General features: G+C 41.7%; 1 protein-coding gene across 3 annotated transcripts in view; it reads left to right on the forward strand.

Annotated features, from left to right (window-relative positions):
- LOC118821680 (trinucleotide repeat-containing gene 6A protein-like) overlaps positions 1 to 14,164 on the forward strand; it is a 56,871-nt gene extending 42,707 nt beyond the window's left edge. For all 3 annotated transcript variants that reach the window (XM_036590401.1, XM_036590402.1, XM_036590403.1), the window contains 14 exons: positions 24 to 72; positions 182 to 312; positions 4,462 to 4,593; positions 4,771 to 4,908; positions 6,193 to 6,267; positions 6,517 to 6,718; positions 8,027 to 8,164; positions 8,255 to 8,416; positions 9,010 to 9,150; positions 10,106 to 10,213; positions 10,577 to 10,786; positions 12,027 to 12,094; positions 12,432 to 12,571; positions 13,636 to 14,164. In XM_036590401.1, coding sequence (XP_036446294.1) covers positions 24 to 72; positions 182 to 312; positions 4,462 to 4,593; positions 4,771 to 4,908; positions 6,193 to 6,267; positions 6,517 to 6,718; positions 8,027 to 8,164; positions 8,255 to 8,416; positions 9,010 to 9,150; positions 10,106 to 10,213; positions 10,577 to 10,786; positions 12,027 to 12,094; positions 12,432 to 12,571; positions 13,636 to 13,990 — 2,049 coding nt within the window. In that variant the 3' untranslated portion in view covers positions 13,991 to 14,164. The remainder of the gene's footprint in view (positions 1 to 23; positions 73 to 181; positions 313 to 4,461; positions 4,594 to 4,770; positions 4,909 to 6,192; positions 6,268 to 6,516; positions 6,719 to 8,026; positions 8,165 to 8,254; positions 8,417 to 9,009; positions 9,151 to 10,105; positions 10,214 to 10,576; positions 10,787 to 12,026; positions 12,095 to 12,431; positions 12,572 to 13,635) is intronic.
- Positions 14,165 to 15,724: the final 1,560 nt, after the last annotated feature.

Raw genomic sequence — 15,724 nt, forward strand, 5'->3', positions numbered from 1 at the left:
GATGATACTGTAATGTTTTGCAGAGGGACTCTGAAGATTCCATGAAGAGCAATAAGATGGACATGCCTGGAGGTCTGACACGTTTAATCTGTTTTTTTTTAAAGGATAATTCCACCAAATTTTCAGAATTTCAGATTTTTATTGTTTTTTTTTGTGCTAACGTGCCTTATTCTCTCTGCAGGAATGATGCCGGATAAGCGCATGGATGTTGACAAACACGTCCTTAACGTGGGAGATTATGGAAAAGGCTCAGCTTCACGCCATCAGATCCATAAAGACTCGTCCATGGACCGCAGTCCCTACATGGAGAAGGTCAGTGGGGCTTTACTGCGTCACACCATCCTGTATTTCTCCTCTCTGCTGCTCTCTAGCTTTAGCCCTTTAGCGCCCTCTGCTGCAGCTTCGCCTGCTTATTCCTTTCATATGAAGCGCCATTTGATCTGTAGGGCAGTTGCTCTTAGCTGAACTTTCCGACTCGCATGCCAGCCTGTTCAGAACATTCTGTACTAGATCAACAATACTTTTAAAGCGATAGTTCAGCAAAAGTAGATACGCTTTCCTTCCTCTTGCCCCGAATGTGTTCAATCAGCCGAGACACGTTTAGCGTACAAAGTTTGCTTCTTTAGTTTCTGTGCTGGAGCTACGAGGCTAATGTAGTCAAAAAGTAATGGAAGCTTATGCCCCACCAATTAGCACAGTACACGAATTTTAATTTCTATACTGATTAAGTATCACAGTGTTTGGTACAACAAATGTTTATTGGACTGAACACAGAAATATATCAGTTGTTACAACTTTACACACCTGATTTTTAAGTTCAGTCTTTGTTTAACCTGTAAAAAAAAATGGAGTAATTAAGCTGAATGTTCATTAAACATGTTCTGAATGGGAAGAATGAGTTTACAGTACAGCCCAAACATTATTATACTGTTAAAACTAAGGAATTTACTTTATATTGATGCTTCTTGGAGCATAAAGAACCTACATTCCTGAAAAGAGCTCTTCAAATGTATATATTAAATATACTAATATTCCCACCTGAGTCTAATTAGCGTGCTGTCTGATTTTGCATGTAGACTCAGAACCCTCAGAGACACCAGGCCTGTCTTGGCTGATTGACCCCATCTGGTCTAAAGAGGTTGACTCTGAACAGATCTGTGGCTGAACTGTCGCTTTAACGGACTGGAAGTGCTTCTTTTTCTCTCTGCTTGTTTTCTGCGGCTTCCGCTAACAGAGCCTCTCTCTCCTGTGTGTTGGTGGTTGTCGTTTCTTCTCTCTGGGCTTTTCCGTGGTGCATTTCCTGCCGCCGCTCCTCCTCTTCCTCTCTGCTTGGCCTGCGCTTCAGCTCGCGCTGCCCGTTTCTGCCTACGATAGCTCTGTAACAGAGGAAGCCCAGAACACAGCACACAGCAGCATGAGCTTTTCCCCTTCACACTCTGCCCAACCTAACCAGTGCCTTGGGTCCAACCCAGGGTCCAGCCCCGCCGCGGTTAGGCAGGTGAGTCTCTGCAGGCTGCAGCCTCCAGCTCACTGCGTGGACAGTAGGGCTGCTCGATTATCAAAAAATCATTTACAATTATTTTGGTCAGTATTGAGGTCATGATTACTTAACACGATTACAAGTTTCAGTACTTCATAGCTTTATCAGTCGGTATTTGACTGAAGGTGCTGCTCAAACACACAAACAATATACGTTCATACACAAAACATACATAAAAGAACAAACACTGACATTAATTAAAATAAACAAGGTGAAGATTGTGGAGTTACTAACTGAACTACTACCAAATTACTCATTTACTATGGAACGTCATACATTCATTCTTCTTTAAAACACCTTTTTTGTCGGTGGATTTCCTTGAATTTTAAATAAAAACAAGTAAAATAAAGGAAAAGGCGGCGCTCGATTAATAACTCAAGACAAAGCGAGAGCATCTTTGTGGAGCAGAGTGTGGCACAATAAATGTTTATCTCGATTATCTTGTTCTCAGTCGTTAGAATCCAAAATCATAGCTGAAAATAAAATTTGATTGCTCGCCCAGCCCTAACGTGCAGACGTCTGAAGTCGCTCTGTAGTTGGCGTCGTTCCGTATAAGGTTCTCCGGTGGAACCAAAACAGTTAACGCTGTCGTCGAGATTCTCGGGTCTCATCAACTTCTCGCATGTGAAATGCAAACGTTAAAAGCTGACACCAAACAAACGTTAAAGCTGAGGTCACACTGCACGACTTTAACCCTGATTTTAGCCCCGATTCTCAGGCTGAGTCTGAGCTGGTCGGCTCTAGTCTGCAGATTTCTGGGTCAGTCGGAGTCGATAGTTGGAGAGAGTCGAGTCGTGTGTGAGCGGCGCTGACTCAGATCTACTGCCTCCTGATCACATTTCAGACCAGTCAGAGTTTATTAAACTCTAGTGTAAACTGGTCAACTCCATCTGAACAGACTCCTCCGACAGCCAATAAAAACGGAGAGCACGAAAGAAGAAAAACAGCAAGTGAACAAAGAAAATGACGGGAGGTCTTTCATGTGTGGAGCGAAGCTTTTTAATGGGCTGAGTTTAAGGCACAATCGAGTTTATGTACATTTAAAACTCTAAAAATACCAACTGATCACATCTTTAAACCCATGAGTGTCACGTAAACGTTTACCTGCTGCTTCTCTACTGTTTCAGCGCAAATGGCAGAGAAAACAGCAGCAGCAGCTCCACATTTGTTTATTTGGGTCTCCTAGTAACAGGAGAACGCGAGAGTTCACGTGAGATTAAAAGTTGAGTAGTGTTTGATCCCTAATCGTTGAGTGTGGATCCCCAATATTTCAGTCGCCTAAAAAAACCTGCAAAAAACAGTGTGAAGGCGTGAGACGCCCAGTCTTGATAATCTGTTAAGACTCTAAAAGCCGTGTAGTGAACCCAAGGCGTAAATCCTCAGTGCTGTAGATACAGCTCAGCGTTCAGTAGAGCTGGGCTATGGGCCAAAATTATGATCATGATATTTCAAGTTTAGATGATACACGATGTCTCAGAATGGATTTATTTTTTTTTTTTTCCTAACATTTGACACTTTGGGACAGATGAAGTAGTGCCAAGCTTCAAAGTGCTACATCAAAAAAAAATCCTCTCATTTGTTTTCAACATTTCACACACTGAGCTGCACTACATCCTATTAAACGGCACTAAATATGCTATTTTATAATCAGACATGCAGTGTTTTTTTTGAGTACTGACAGTGTCCACAAAATGACATGGTGACATAATTCATCACAATAACCATATATATCTCACTGTACTCTGCAGCATATTTAGTGCCATTGGCTCGCTTAGCAGACGAGTCTTTGTGCTGGTTTGGTTGTGTTTACACTGAGCGCATCTTTAATGCATCAACTTTTGACAGCGTCGACTGTTTTCGATACTTGGGGTCCAAACTGTTCATCTCTATGGAAAAAAATAAACAGCGTTTATTAAAATCACTGCTGGAAAATGTTCTGAATCATTTTATTGGATCCTCTGAATTACGAGGTAAATAAGGAGTCAGAATAAGAATAACGGGTCTCACTTTATTTGGAAAGCCCTCAGTAGATTATCTGTATGTGTGCCACTTATTAACAAACTATCTGAGTCAGACCTTTGTTAACAGCGTTGGGGTCAAGTTTAGGATTAATAGGGTTGGGTTTGTTTCGGGTCGAGGTTAAAGTTGGGTTTAGGGTAAATTTAATAGGTATTTAATAGAATGCGAGTTAAATGCAAGATGCGCATCTGTGAATCGTCTGCAGTGGGATATCAAAATAAAGTGGCACCAGATAAGGCTACATACAGGCTAACGCTTCAGCGCTGTTATATACCAACGCCAGCTACTCAAACTGCAGCCTCAAACTGTCAGACGCCTCTGATCATGAAAAAAGTTCCCTCGCTTTTTTTAATAATGTTAGATGTCTTGTGTAAACATTAGTTTCAAAACATACCTGTCTTGTCTATACCAGGAAAAAACACTGAAAACCTTTGAGTTCTGTTATATAATAAAAAAAATACTCATTTAGTCTGCAGCACTTCAGCCCCGCCCGTTCAGCACAGGGCCACCAATCAGTACAGAGTGCATTTGCAAATCAGTCTTAAAGGCACAGCACAAACGACAGCCTCATTTGTTCTGAATAAGGAGAGGTTGCAAGATGATCGTGTAGAAATGAATGATGACACAAGGTACATGTAGAATATGGGCTCATCAGGAGTTCGGAGACATTTTTAAATTAAATTTACTTTTATTTGTTATTATTTTACACATTATCAACCCTTTGTTCTGTGTCAACTCGGCAGCACTGTAAGTGAGAGTCGCCCTCAGTGTTTTCCAAGATTAAGTAAAGGTTGATTGATACTGTGTTTGTCTGTAAAGTGGTATGTGAGCTGGCTCTGGTGGGAGCTGCTCCTGTATTGTCCAGCCTTGTTCACGTCTTTTTCTCTCGTTTCTGTTTGTAGAATATGAACATGTACGGTGGTGGTAACGCAGCAGCACAGGGCCGGAACCCCCAGCAGCCTCCAGCACAACCTCTGAGCTCGGCTCAGCCCAATCTCCGAAACCAAGTGCCTCCTCCACTGCTCCCCTCTCAGGTACACTCGGCACCTCCTGAGCCTGAACAAGTCCAGATATATTTGAGCAGACAGTTTATATTAAGCTGTGTTTGTACTGTCTGCACTATTTCTCATTGTTCTATGAGTGCAGGGTTTCCTTATGTGTATTTATAGAACTATAGAACACTTATGGAATTTATTTTTCCCTTTTTCCAGGTTCCACCATCCCTGTTGAAGTATTCTCCCAGTAACGGTGGTCTGAACCCCCTGTTCGGACCCCAGCAGGTGGCCATGCTCAATCAGCTTTCCCAGCTCAACCAGCTCTCGCAGCTCTCTCAGCTTAATCAGCTACAGGTACGGAACTAAACCTGCTCAGTCTGCTCAGCCCTCAGTAGATTATCTGTATATGTGCAGCTTATTAACAAACTATCTGAGTCAGACCTTTGTTAACAGCGTTGGGGTCAAGTTCAGGATTAATAGGGTTGGGTTTGTTTCGGGTCGAGGTTAAAGTTGGGTTTAGGGTAAATTTCAGATAAATTTAATAGGTATTTAATAGAACTAGGTGCAGAACTAAAACAGCTTGATTGGCCACAGAGGCAGATCTCAAGCATATTAAGACTTGGTGGTTAGATTGCGCTTGCTACTAGGCTGTGGTGGACAGTAACGAAGCAAATGTAATTTGTTTCTGTACTTAAGTAGTTTTTTTGTGTATCTGTACTTTACTGAAGTAAAGGCGACTTTTTACTTTCGCTCCACTACATTTCAAAGTCACTTATCTTAGTTTTTACTCCGCTACATTATGCAAAATCTTTTTGGTTTATGTGTGTATAAAAACGTAACGTCAAAATGAAAGAAGCGCGAAGCAAAAACACCAATCAGGGCACAGCGGTCACTTAGTTTTGAGCTTGTTTTGACCTGTTGGTCATACCGACCCAGTGCAGCACACGGTTCAACATCAGTGCAGCAGCGTAAAATTTTGGGAGAGTCTATTCAACATAAATGATGAACTAACCTAAATTTGTGTAAACAGACCACAATATAGAAATATGTACTCATATGCAGTTGTGACTGACGTGTCTTTGTTCTGAATTTATACAAACACATTTCATTTATAGTAAATTAGTTTTGGCTAGTTTATGTTTATGAACAGAGACCTACAGATGCAGTTTAGTAAAGGAAACTCATTTGTGAATCTGAGTTTGAAGTTTTTATTAAACTTGTAAATAAATCTTAAACTGAAACTTTGCTTGTTTGTAAAAAGTGATTTCAGAGCCACTCAGTTCTACCTGATGGAAACTGTTCGTCTTCAGTGTTTTGTGCTTATGATAATTTTAATAGACATCAGCGTCACTAATTAATGACCTTCTACTAAAAGACTGGTTTACCAAGAGAGACACTGGAGTATTTTCACCTAAAACTGAGTTAATGAAGCGAGTCTTGTTATAAAAATGATAACAGGACATCAGAGTCATAATTAATCTTTTAGTACTTTTACTTTTGATACCTACTTTAACTCAAGTACATGGTTTGTGTACTTCGTCCACCATGCTAATAAGAATGGAGTCTGAATATGTGCTGTTAGTTGATTTTAATAAGAAAATGTAATGAAATGTGTTCCGTCTGTTGTTTTGTCCGCAGCGCCTTCTCATTCAGCAGAAAGCTCAGAATCAGAGAGTGATGCCTGGAAACGGACGCCAGGTCCAGGAGCAGCAGGTGAGCCTGAACGTATGAACTGTACAACTTGGCAATGTGGCCAGAAATCGTCTGTGATATTTCATTATCATTCTGTATTGATAATTATTGATATATTTTAGAGCTCTGAAGAAAACGAACACCTAATTTAAGAGAATAGTATGAAGTCCCTCTGTACTGGATGTTTTTATTGTATTTCTTTTCTTTACTGTAGTGCATTACAGTATTGTTGTCCTCATGCTCTGTACTGTCTGTATCTTCCTGTTTTAGACTCGTGGCCTGGGCCCCTCCCCAATGATCCAGCCTCCTCGCCATCTGGACCCCTCCCTGCTGAAGCAGCAGACCTCCCCCCAGCCCCCCACTCTTCACCAGCCTGGCCTCAAGTCCTACATGGACACCTTCATGCCCCCCAGCACCTCCGACCTGCAGAAAGAACAAAACGCCCTCAGCTCCTTCTCAAACTTCCCTTTAGGTGGGTGCCCTCTAGTGGTGGGAGAGAGACCAGCATGTCTTCCGCCAAATGCAGCATAAAGACTGATTTGCGGTTTGATGTTCCATGATAGATTTTATCAAAGCCAAGCGCGGATGCTGTGAAGTGCAAACAGCGCACAAGATCATATGAACAGCGTAACAGGGCTGTCACGATTAATCTGTTACCTTTTTAAATGGAGTAAAGTGTTTGGCTTAGTAATTAGTCTGGAGACTAATTACTCCACCGCAGGGACAGGAGTGATGGATGTCATAATAAAGCCATGTTTAGCAGTCTAAAGACCCTCCACAAGGGGGAGCTTTTAGCACTCAAAATAGTAGAACCGGCCCAAGTTGTATTAAAAATGTGTGCTATTGAGATTCTACTTTTGAGCTCATTCACAGCCCACCCTGGCCCTCCTCAGCCCGTCTTTGTTTGCTTTTCCTCCGTCTTTCCTCCTTATCCACTTTATTTTTCAGGATACCTCTGTGTTTCACGGTTATGGCTGAAATGTCTGGTTGGGAAATGAAGTGTCGTTCGTTACCGTGTTTAGTGAAGTCAGAGAAAGTGTCTTAAGTTATTGTTTTGTCTAATTAAACGTCTCTGAGGTGTTTCTGGGACAGCGTGCAGTTTCCAGCTGTCAGTACAGCCGAGTGAAGATGAAATTAGCAAAGCCACCAGCATAAACAGCCCCGAGCTTCAGCAGATATGAGACTGTGGCTTCATAGTGACTCAGTGAAGAAGCTGTTAGAAATTAAATGTCTTTTAAATGCAACCAGATGATAAAGTGCCGGTTAGACATCACTGTTTGCTCCTAACAGACTCGCTTCAAAATTTTACTCATTATATTCTTCTTATGACTGAACATATTCTGCTCTCACTAGCAGACTGGACAGGTAGCAGAAAGCTATCTGGTTAACAGGCTAACGCTGCGATGATGAGACAGACTTTAAGCTTTTAAATAAAGCATTGCTTAAAAACTGAGACATACAAAGTAAAGATTGTTACTTAAATGCCTGTTATAAGCTTCAAACATTCAGAATTAAACTAGAGCTGACATAAAAATCCCAAACAGCACCGCGCTAACTCCGCTAGCCTGATCTCAGTCAGCCATGGACGATGGCATCGTCTATCGGCCCAACCCTACCAGCAAATTTCAACTTTTTATTTTTTCCTTTCATAGCAAAATGTTTTTGTGCATTTCTATAATTCCACAGCATAGTCTGAATATCTCTCTCTCTCTCTCTCTCTCTCTCTCTCTCTCTCTCTCTCTCTCTCTCTCTCACTCTCTCTCTCTCACTCTCACTGCAGGCTTGAACTCAAACTTGAATGTAAACAACCTCGATATCGGTAGTGTTGGATTTAAAGAGCCGCAGTCCCGTCTGAAGAAGTGGACTGCCATGGATATTTCCGTTAACTCGCCACTCGATCAAAACCCCAGCAAACCTGGTGAGTGATCGATCGGTCGATGGCTCGTTGTGTGTGTCCGAGTCCGTGTCAGTGGTCTGAATCCTCCTGACCGTCTCTGTTGTCCTGCAGGTGCTATGTCCTCTGCTCTGAGGCTCGAAGACTCCCCCTTTGGTCCATATGACTTTATGAACGCCAGCAGCTCCCCCATCAGCCCGCCCGGATCGGTGGGGGACGGCTGGCCCAACCGTGCCAAATCACCTCATGGATCCACCAACGTCAACTGGCCACCAGGTCTCTGTCTTCTCCTTTGCAGCTTTTGTAACATAAATACTAAATAATCACTTTTTATTGATTTGTCCAACTATTATTATAGCCGAATCCAGTGTGTGAGATGTAAACAGAGATTCAGAGAGGTTTGGTGTGAAATGGTTCAGATGTCTTTACAGTGGTGGTGATAGGAACCAGGGGTCGCCATGACTACAACACAAATATAGGCATTTTATTTACTATCCAGAACCACCAGTGAACCTACACGAGTCTTCTGAGTTTATATGGAATGTTGATGATGGAAAATAGTGGGAAATCTGAAATAATAAGTTTTCTTTGGGGACTATTTTGCCTCACAGCGCCCTGCATGTATCCCTCCACCATGAATGGAGTTTAAGTTCTCTAAACTATCATAAAACAGTGTCTCAGTCATCAGGCAGTGAATTCATAACCATTTACTGTAGGAACTTTCTGTGAGGGAGCTTTTAGAGGTGGACGTCTGGTTCCTATCACCACCACTGTGAACAGTACTGACTTTTTGAAAAATGGGTGGAATTCCCCTGCAGGTATGAGCGTGTGTCCCGCTGCTTCGTGCTGATTGTGTGTGTTGTGTGCAGAGTTCCGTCCTGGTGAGCCGTGGAAAGGTTATCCAAACATCGACCCTGAAACGGACCCATTCGTCACTCCTGGCAGTGTGATTAATAATCTCTCCATCAATACAGTCCGGGATGTTGATCACCTCAGGGACAGGAACAATGGTGCGCTGCTCCGCTGCTCCGCTGCACTGATCGCTGATCACTCCTCTCCTTTATCTCTCTGTCTGTTTGGGTTTGTGAGGGCGCTGTATAAATACCTCTTTATTGTCCTCCTTTTTCTCTTTCTTCTCCTTTTCTTTCTTCCCTTTCCTCTCATTACTGTTCTCCTTCTTTTCCTCCTCATTGCTCTTGTCACTTTCTTTCTCCGCCTGCTTTTTTTCTCCTGCTTCTTTCTCCTCCATTTTTCTCTCCTCCTTTCTTTTCTCCCTTTTCCTCTATCCTCTATCTTATCCTCTTATTTCTTTTCTCCTTTCTGTGTCTTTCTTTTCTGCTCCTTCTTTCTCCTCCTTCCTTTTCTTCTGCTTCTTTTCTTCTTCTTCCCATTCTTCCCCTCTGTCCTCCTTTTTCTTATTCTTTTTCCTTCTTCCTTTTCATCTTTCGCCTGTTTCTTGTACCTCATTTTTTTTTCTCCTTCCTTGTGTCCTTTTTCTCCTTCTTTCTCCTTTCTTCTCACCTTTCCTCTCCCTCCTTATCCTTCTTTCTTCCCCTTTGACCTCCTTTTTCTTATACTTTTTCCTTCTTCCTTTTCATCTTTTGTCTATTTCTTGTACTCCATTTTTTTCTCCTTTTTCCTTTTTCACCTTTCTTCTACCTCCTTATCCTTCTTTCTCCTCCTTCTCCTTCTTTCTTTTCTTCTTCTCTCTTTTTCCTTTCCTTCTCATTCTTTTCCTCTCCTTCTTTTTCTCCCTGTTATTCTTCTACTGTTTTTTTTCCTCCCACTCCACTGTCATGTTCTTCTTTTTCTGCTTTCTTCTATTCTTTTACCTCTTTATTTCTTTTTAATCTGCACTCTTGCCTGTTTCATATTTTCTTATTCCTGTAAACGGTTGAGGGCTGCAGCTGGTGTGAATGTCTCGGTATAAGTGTGTCTGACCAGGGTGTTGTTCGTGTTCTGCAGGGCCATCCTCATCACTGAACACCACGCTGCCTTCAAATAGTGCCTGGACATCCATTCGTGCCTCCAACCACAGTAGTTCCCTCAGCAGTACAGCACAAAGCACTTCAGGTAGAACCTTAAATACGCTTTACACCGGATCTGACTTCTGAACGTATACAACAAAAACACGTACGTTATTATGGCAACGATGGTGATCTTATTAAACAAATCGGCCAGACGTGTCTGATACACTGGGTACCGTCTCTTAGCCGCTGTCACTCTTTACGTGACGTGTGTTATTCTAAAACGTTATAAGCTTCAAGAACACTTTGTTTTTATTAACCGAGCAGAAAGCTTCATTATTTTAATAATGAATGATCACTTTACGTACAAACTTCTGTTTAAGGAAGTTAAATTATCTGGTATGAAATCTGTTTCTGTCCAGCTGTTTGTCTGTTTGTCATCTAATGGCTGCTGTTTTTCTCCTCACAGCCAGAAACAGTGACTCCAAATGGTCTCCTGGTTCCGTCACCAACACCTCTTTAGCTCACGAGCTGTGGAAGGTTCCCCTCCCGTCGAAAGGCGTGTCCGCTCCGTCCCGCCCCCCACCCGGCCTATCGGGGCAGAAACAGCCCTCCTCCTGGGACAGCGGCTCTCTGAGACTGGCCGGCTGGGGCAGCTCCGAATCCAGATACACCCCGGGTCAGTCGCACAACACGCAGATAACACGCATACGTTCGCTTCAGCACACAGGACTTTACCCAGATCAGCTCGCATGATCACAGTTAATAGTGAGGAATAGAAATTTAGCATGAACTGAGCACCAATTTACACACTGTGAATATTCAAATGTCTGTTCAGCAAAATAAATATTAATTCTCAAACACTTTCATAAACAATAATTAACCATGTTCATAAATGTAGTTCTCCTTGAATCCACTGGGTGGCAACATTGTGCTTAATCATGTAGGCCTTTATAATAAAACTGCACATAAATCTAGAAGTTAATTACCTGATTAACTAAAAGATGGTTTGTTTTATTACTAAGATAAAGATTTTTTTTTAAATTACAGGCCTGTCTTTGCATTAGATTAACTTAATTACACTTAAAGTATTTTTTTCTGTAAGTCAGCACTTTTAACGACTGACTCTACAGACTCAGCAGGAGCTGCTGTAAAATAGATAAACAATAAAACAATAGAGAAGAGATGTGACTTGGACCTGCAAAGTGTATATTTGGCTGAGCATCAACGACTTGAGTGGTTAAACTCAAATTACTAAACTAATGACGAAGCAGATCAAGCGCGATTGATCATTAGTATTGATCGTGACTGCGCCGATCCAGAAGCTCAGAGAGTGAAGTGTTTTATTTCAAATGAACCACAAAAAGCCTCAAAACTGAAGAGACGTCTCGAGACCAAACAGTTGCTCTCTTTGGGAAGCCAGTGGAGAATTTTCAGTAAAAACTCGATGGACGGCAGCTCCAAATCACAGTCCACATCTGCCTCGTACGCTTCTGTTCTTTATTTTTTAGTATTTTATTGCTTTTTTTTCCTCCTTTTTAACATCACTATGACCATGTTTTTGTTTTTTAAACATGTTTTATGTGTGTTTTAACATACCTGCAGATTTTGAATTTAAAAGGTTGATTTTAGTTTTCCTGTGGGCCGCTGTGCTTTGTAGTTATGCGCAGGTGGGCTTTGGGTGTAAAAGGTTGAGAACCCCTGAGTTGGTGTGAGTGAGCTGTGTGGAGCGGCTGCAGGGTTCTGTGGTTTAGCTTACACAGAAATACATCACAACTTTTAGGCCCTGTAAGCGCTTACTGCTCTGCCCTGTGTGGATCATTCAGAGCGGTCAGCAGAGTCACGGCTCTCGTGGTGTGATTGTGTTAGTTGTGAACTCTGTTGTGAAGCAGTGAAATGACTGTGTTGGTTCTCTACAGGCTCCAGCTGGGGTGACAGCAGCTCAGGGAGAACCAACTGGCTCGTTCTCAAAAATCTCACGCCTCAGGTAAGAACGACTCGGATCTGCTCTCTGCAGAATGCTTTAAAACCAAATACCCACCTAAAAGAATCAATATATGGATTTGTTATATTCGGGTCCAGCCCTGATGTATTTCCCGGTTCTGTTCCTTCAGGCTTTTATGCTTTGTGTGACACAAATCGCTTCCTTTACTAAAGTAAATATTTAGAAAGTGGAGTTAGATAGCATTAGTATCAGAGCTCAGATGAGCATCAGGTGTCGTATCTGAAGGGAAACGGTGGTATCAGTGCCCCCCTGGCAGTGATGAAGGTCGTGAGCTGTGCTGGTGTGTCTGCTGTAGTGAGCGTCTCCGTGTTGTCTGTAGATCGATGGCTCCACCCTGCGAACTCTGTGCATGCAGCACGGTCCACTGATAACATTCCACCTCAACCTGCCCCACGGAAACGCCGTCGTCTGCTACAGCTCCAAGGAGGAGGCGGCCAAGGCCCAGAAGTCACTGCACATGTGAGTCTGTGATCTTATAGTTGATCCATCAGTGTTTCAGGTGCTGCTCAGTCCGCAGCGGTGATGGGGGGGGTGTGTGGGGGTGTGTGTGTGTGTGTATTTGAGGTTATTACTGTGTTGGTTATTCACATTTCTGAATGGTTTTCTTATCCAGAATTTAATAAGACATTATCAGCTGGGCTTCCACTGATGAGCCTTGATTGATGCAGTTTACGCTAAACTACAGTGAGACTGAGATTTTAGATCTTGAGTTTAACAAATTCCCCCATAATTCAGTGTGTGAGGTGTAAACAGAGAGATTCAGAGTGGTTTGGTGTGAAATGGTTCAGATGTCTCTACAGTGGTGGTGATAGGAACCAGGGGTCGCCATGACTACAACACAAATATAGACATTTTATTTACTAAATTGAAATGAATTCTCCTCGTTTCTTTTCTTTCTCCTTTTTCTCCACAAACTTAACTTATCCTCCTTCCTCCTCTTCCTCTTCATTCTTTGTCTGTCTATTTCAGTTTTATTATAATAAAGGTTATAAGTCAGGTAATAAAGTTCTGTAACAGTAATAAAAGAAAAAGTCGAATAAATGGAAGTTATTTAAACTGAGACAACCTGGATAACATGAAGAAAAAAAAATACATAAATTCTTGAGTATTGCTTTGTATGGAATGTTGATGATGGAAAATAGTGGGAAATCTGAAATAATAAGTTTTCTTTGGGGACTATTTTGCCTCACAGCGCCCTGCATGTATCCCTCCACCATGAATGGAGTTTAAGTTCTCTAAACTATCATAAAACAGTGTCTCAGTCTTCAGGCAGTGAATTCATAACCATTTCATGTAGGAACTTTCTGTGAGGGAGCTTTTAGAGGTGGACGTCTGGTTCCTATCACCACCACTGTGAACAGTTCTGACTCGGGAAGATTATCTAGAACGGAGCGTTTCACACCAAACCACTCTGAACCGCTCTGTTTACATCTGAACCAGTCAATTACGCCTGAATTTTTGAATAAATCAGTGTATTTTTGAATGTTGCCATAGTAACTCTGCTCCGCCCCCTCCTGTTCCAGGTGTGTTTTAGGGAACACTACTATTCTCGCTGATTTTGCTAGTGAAGAGGAAATCAACCGTTTCTTTGCACAAGGTCAGTCCCTGACCGCCTCGCCGAGCTGGCAGACGCTGGCCTCTTCTCAGAACCGGATCGGATCCATGGAGGGTTCGCACGCCTTCCCCAACCGCACTGATCCAAACCACTGGAACGGGGGGGACCTGCACGGCTCCTCGCTCTGGGGGGGTCCCAGCTACTCCAGCAGCCTGTGGGGCAGCCCCAGCGGCGGAGAGGGGGGCCGCATCGGCAGCCCTGGGCCCATCGGCTCCTTCCTCCCCGTCGATCACCTCGCGGGCAGCGGCGGAGACTCCATGTAGTTCATTTACTCACATACCTTCAGACTAAAAACACGAAAAAAACACAAAAAAAGGAAAAAAAATAGAAATAAACCTGTGACCTCAGCGTGGATAGTTAATCATAATCATATGACTATATATATTATATAAAAAAACAAAATCTAATGGCACTAGTTGGACTTTTCACTTATTAAACCTAAAAAAGAGGCGGGGTCACCCTGTGGAAATAAGTTACTTTTTTCTGCACATATGTCCACTTTGTTTTAGCCCAAAACATATCAGTTTGAATACTTGAATCATGCAGGCCAATAACTATAATGTGAAAGGATGTATTTAAACTTCCAGGTAGTGCTCTTCATACGAGAAAAAAAATCTTCAGCTCATGTTTATTCATCATGTTTATTTGAATTCCAGTTTTTTTTTTTGTTTTTTTTGTTTTATTTTGCGCATTTGTTTGCTGACAATGTTGGAGTATGAGCTTTTTTTTAACTTTGCACTGAATGTGGTTTTTCTCAGTATAATCTGCAATATCGAGGGAGCCGACAGTTCCAGTGTAGATGTTTACTCAAGGACGTTCTTAAAGAAAAAGAAAAAACAAACAACTAAAGTGTGCGCTCTACTATGCCTTGATGTACGCCTACCTTCTTTGTGGTATTGTGGAGTTGGAGATCAAGACTATAGATGCTGACCTAGGATTATCTGATTACAGAAATGAGTATTGCACCGATTTTATGTTTTAAAACTAAAGAATTTAGCGTTCTGCAGTCTAAAAAATAAAAACTGTAGCCACAGCTGTGACTTGCAAACCCGACCTGCAAAACCAGGGGGAACAGCACTTTCACTTTCAGATAGGCTTTTTGTTTCGTTTTTGGTTTTGTTTTATTTTTCTTTTTTCGGTTTGTTTTTGTTTTTCGTTTTTGGAGGCACGCCCTCTTGTTTACAGACTCTTTTGAGGGGGAAAGTATGGTCATTCTTCCTTCATTTTAAATGAAAAGAAAGAGAAAACATACAAAAAAACAATAAAAAGGTAAAAACGCTTTAAAAAAAGTAAAAAACATAGGAAAAAAAATAAAAATAATAAAAATAACCCTCTTGAGGATGAAGACGAAGCGGTCTATCTCTGGGAATACTGATCAGTGTTTGGCCATGTCATTGGTTATTTTTTTAATCTATTCCTCGTCTGCTAAATAACCAGCATGGTTCTCAGGAAATATAGCCAGTCCCCCCCCTCCCCCCCACTCCCATAGAAACTCCTAATTGTAGGAAAAATCCAACTTTTAGCACTGAAAACTACTTATAGCTCTGTAAGTTTTTCTGCCAAATAACTGCTTTAAGCTGGAGACATTCTACACTGCTTTCAATGCTGTTTTATTACTGAGTGGATTTGGTTTGCTGAATCACTATATTATTATTATTATTATTATTATTATTATTATTGTTGTCCTCCTCCTCTATTTCCATCGAGTGTTTGTTTTCCGCTCGTCGGTGTAACTGTTAAAGAAGAAAAAGCCGAAATCTGTAACTATGCATACTGTAGCCCGTCGTCCGGCTCACAGAACCGCTTTTTCTTCGTCTGAAAGTGATGTTTTACGTGTCGTTTTTTCAAAAAAATAATCGAATATACCTTACTTTGAATCTTTTACATTGCCAGAGATGGTGTTAAAAATGAAATCTTTTGTTTTGTTTTGGGTTATTTTAACAGTGCAAAAGTCGTCCACATTTCATTCATTGCCTTGATTCTTGATTAAAAAAAAA

The sequence above is a fragment of the Colossoma macropomum genome, unplaced genomic scaffold (assembly GCF_904425465.1).
Source record: "Colossoma macropomum unplaced genomic scaffold, Colossoma_macropomum, whole genome shotgun sequence".
NCBI classification, from domain to species: Eukaryota; Metazoa; Chordata; class Actinopteri; order Characiformes; family Serrasalmidae; genus Colossoma; species Colossoma macropomum.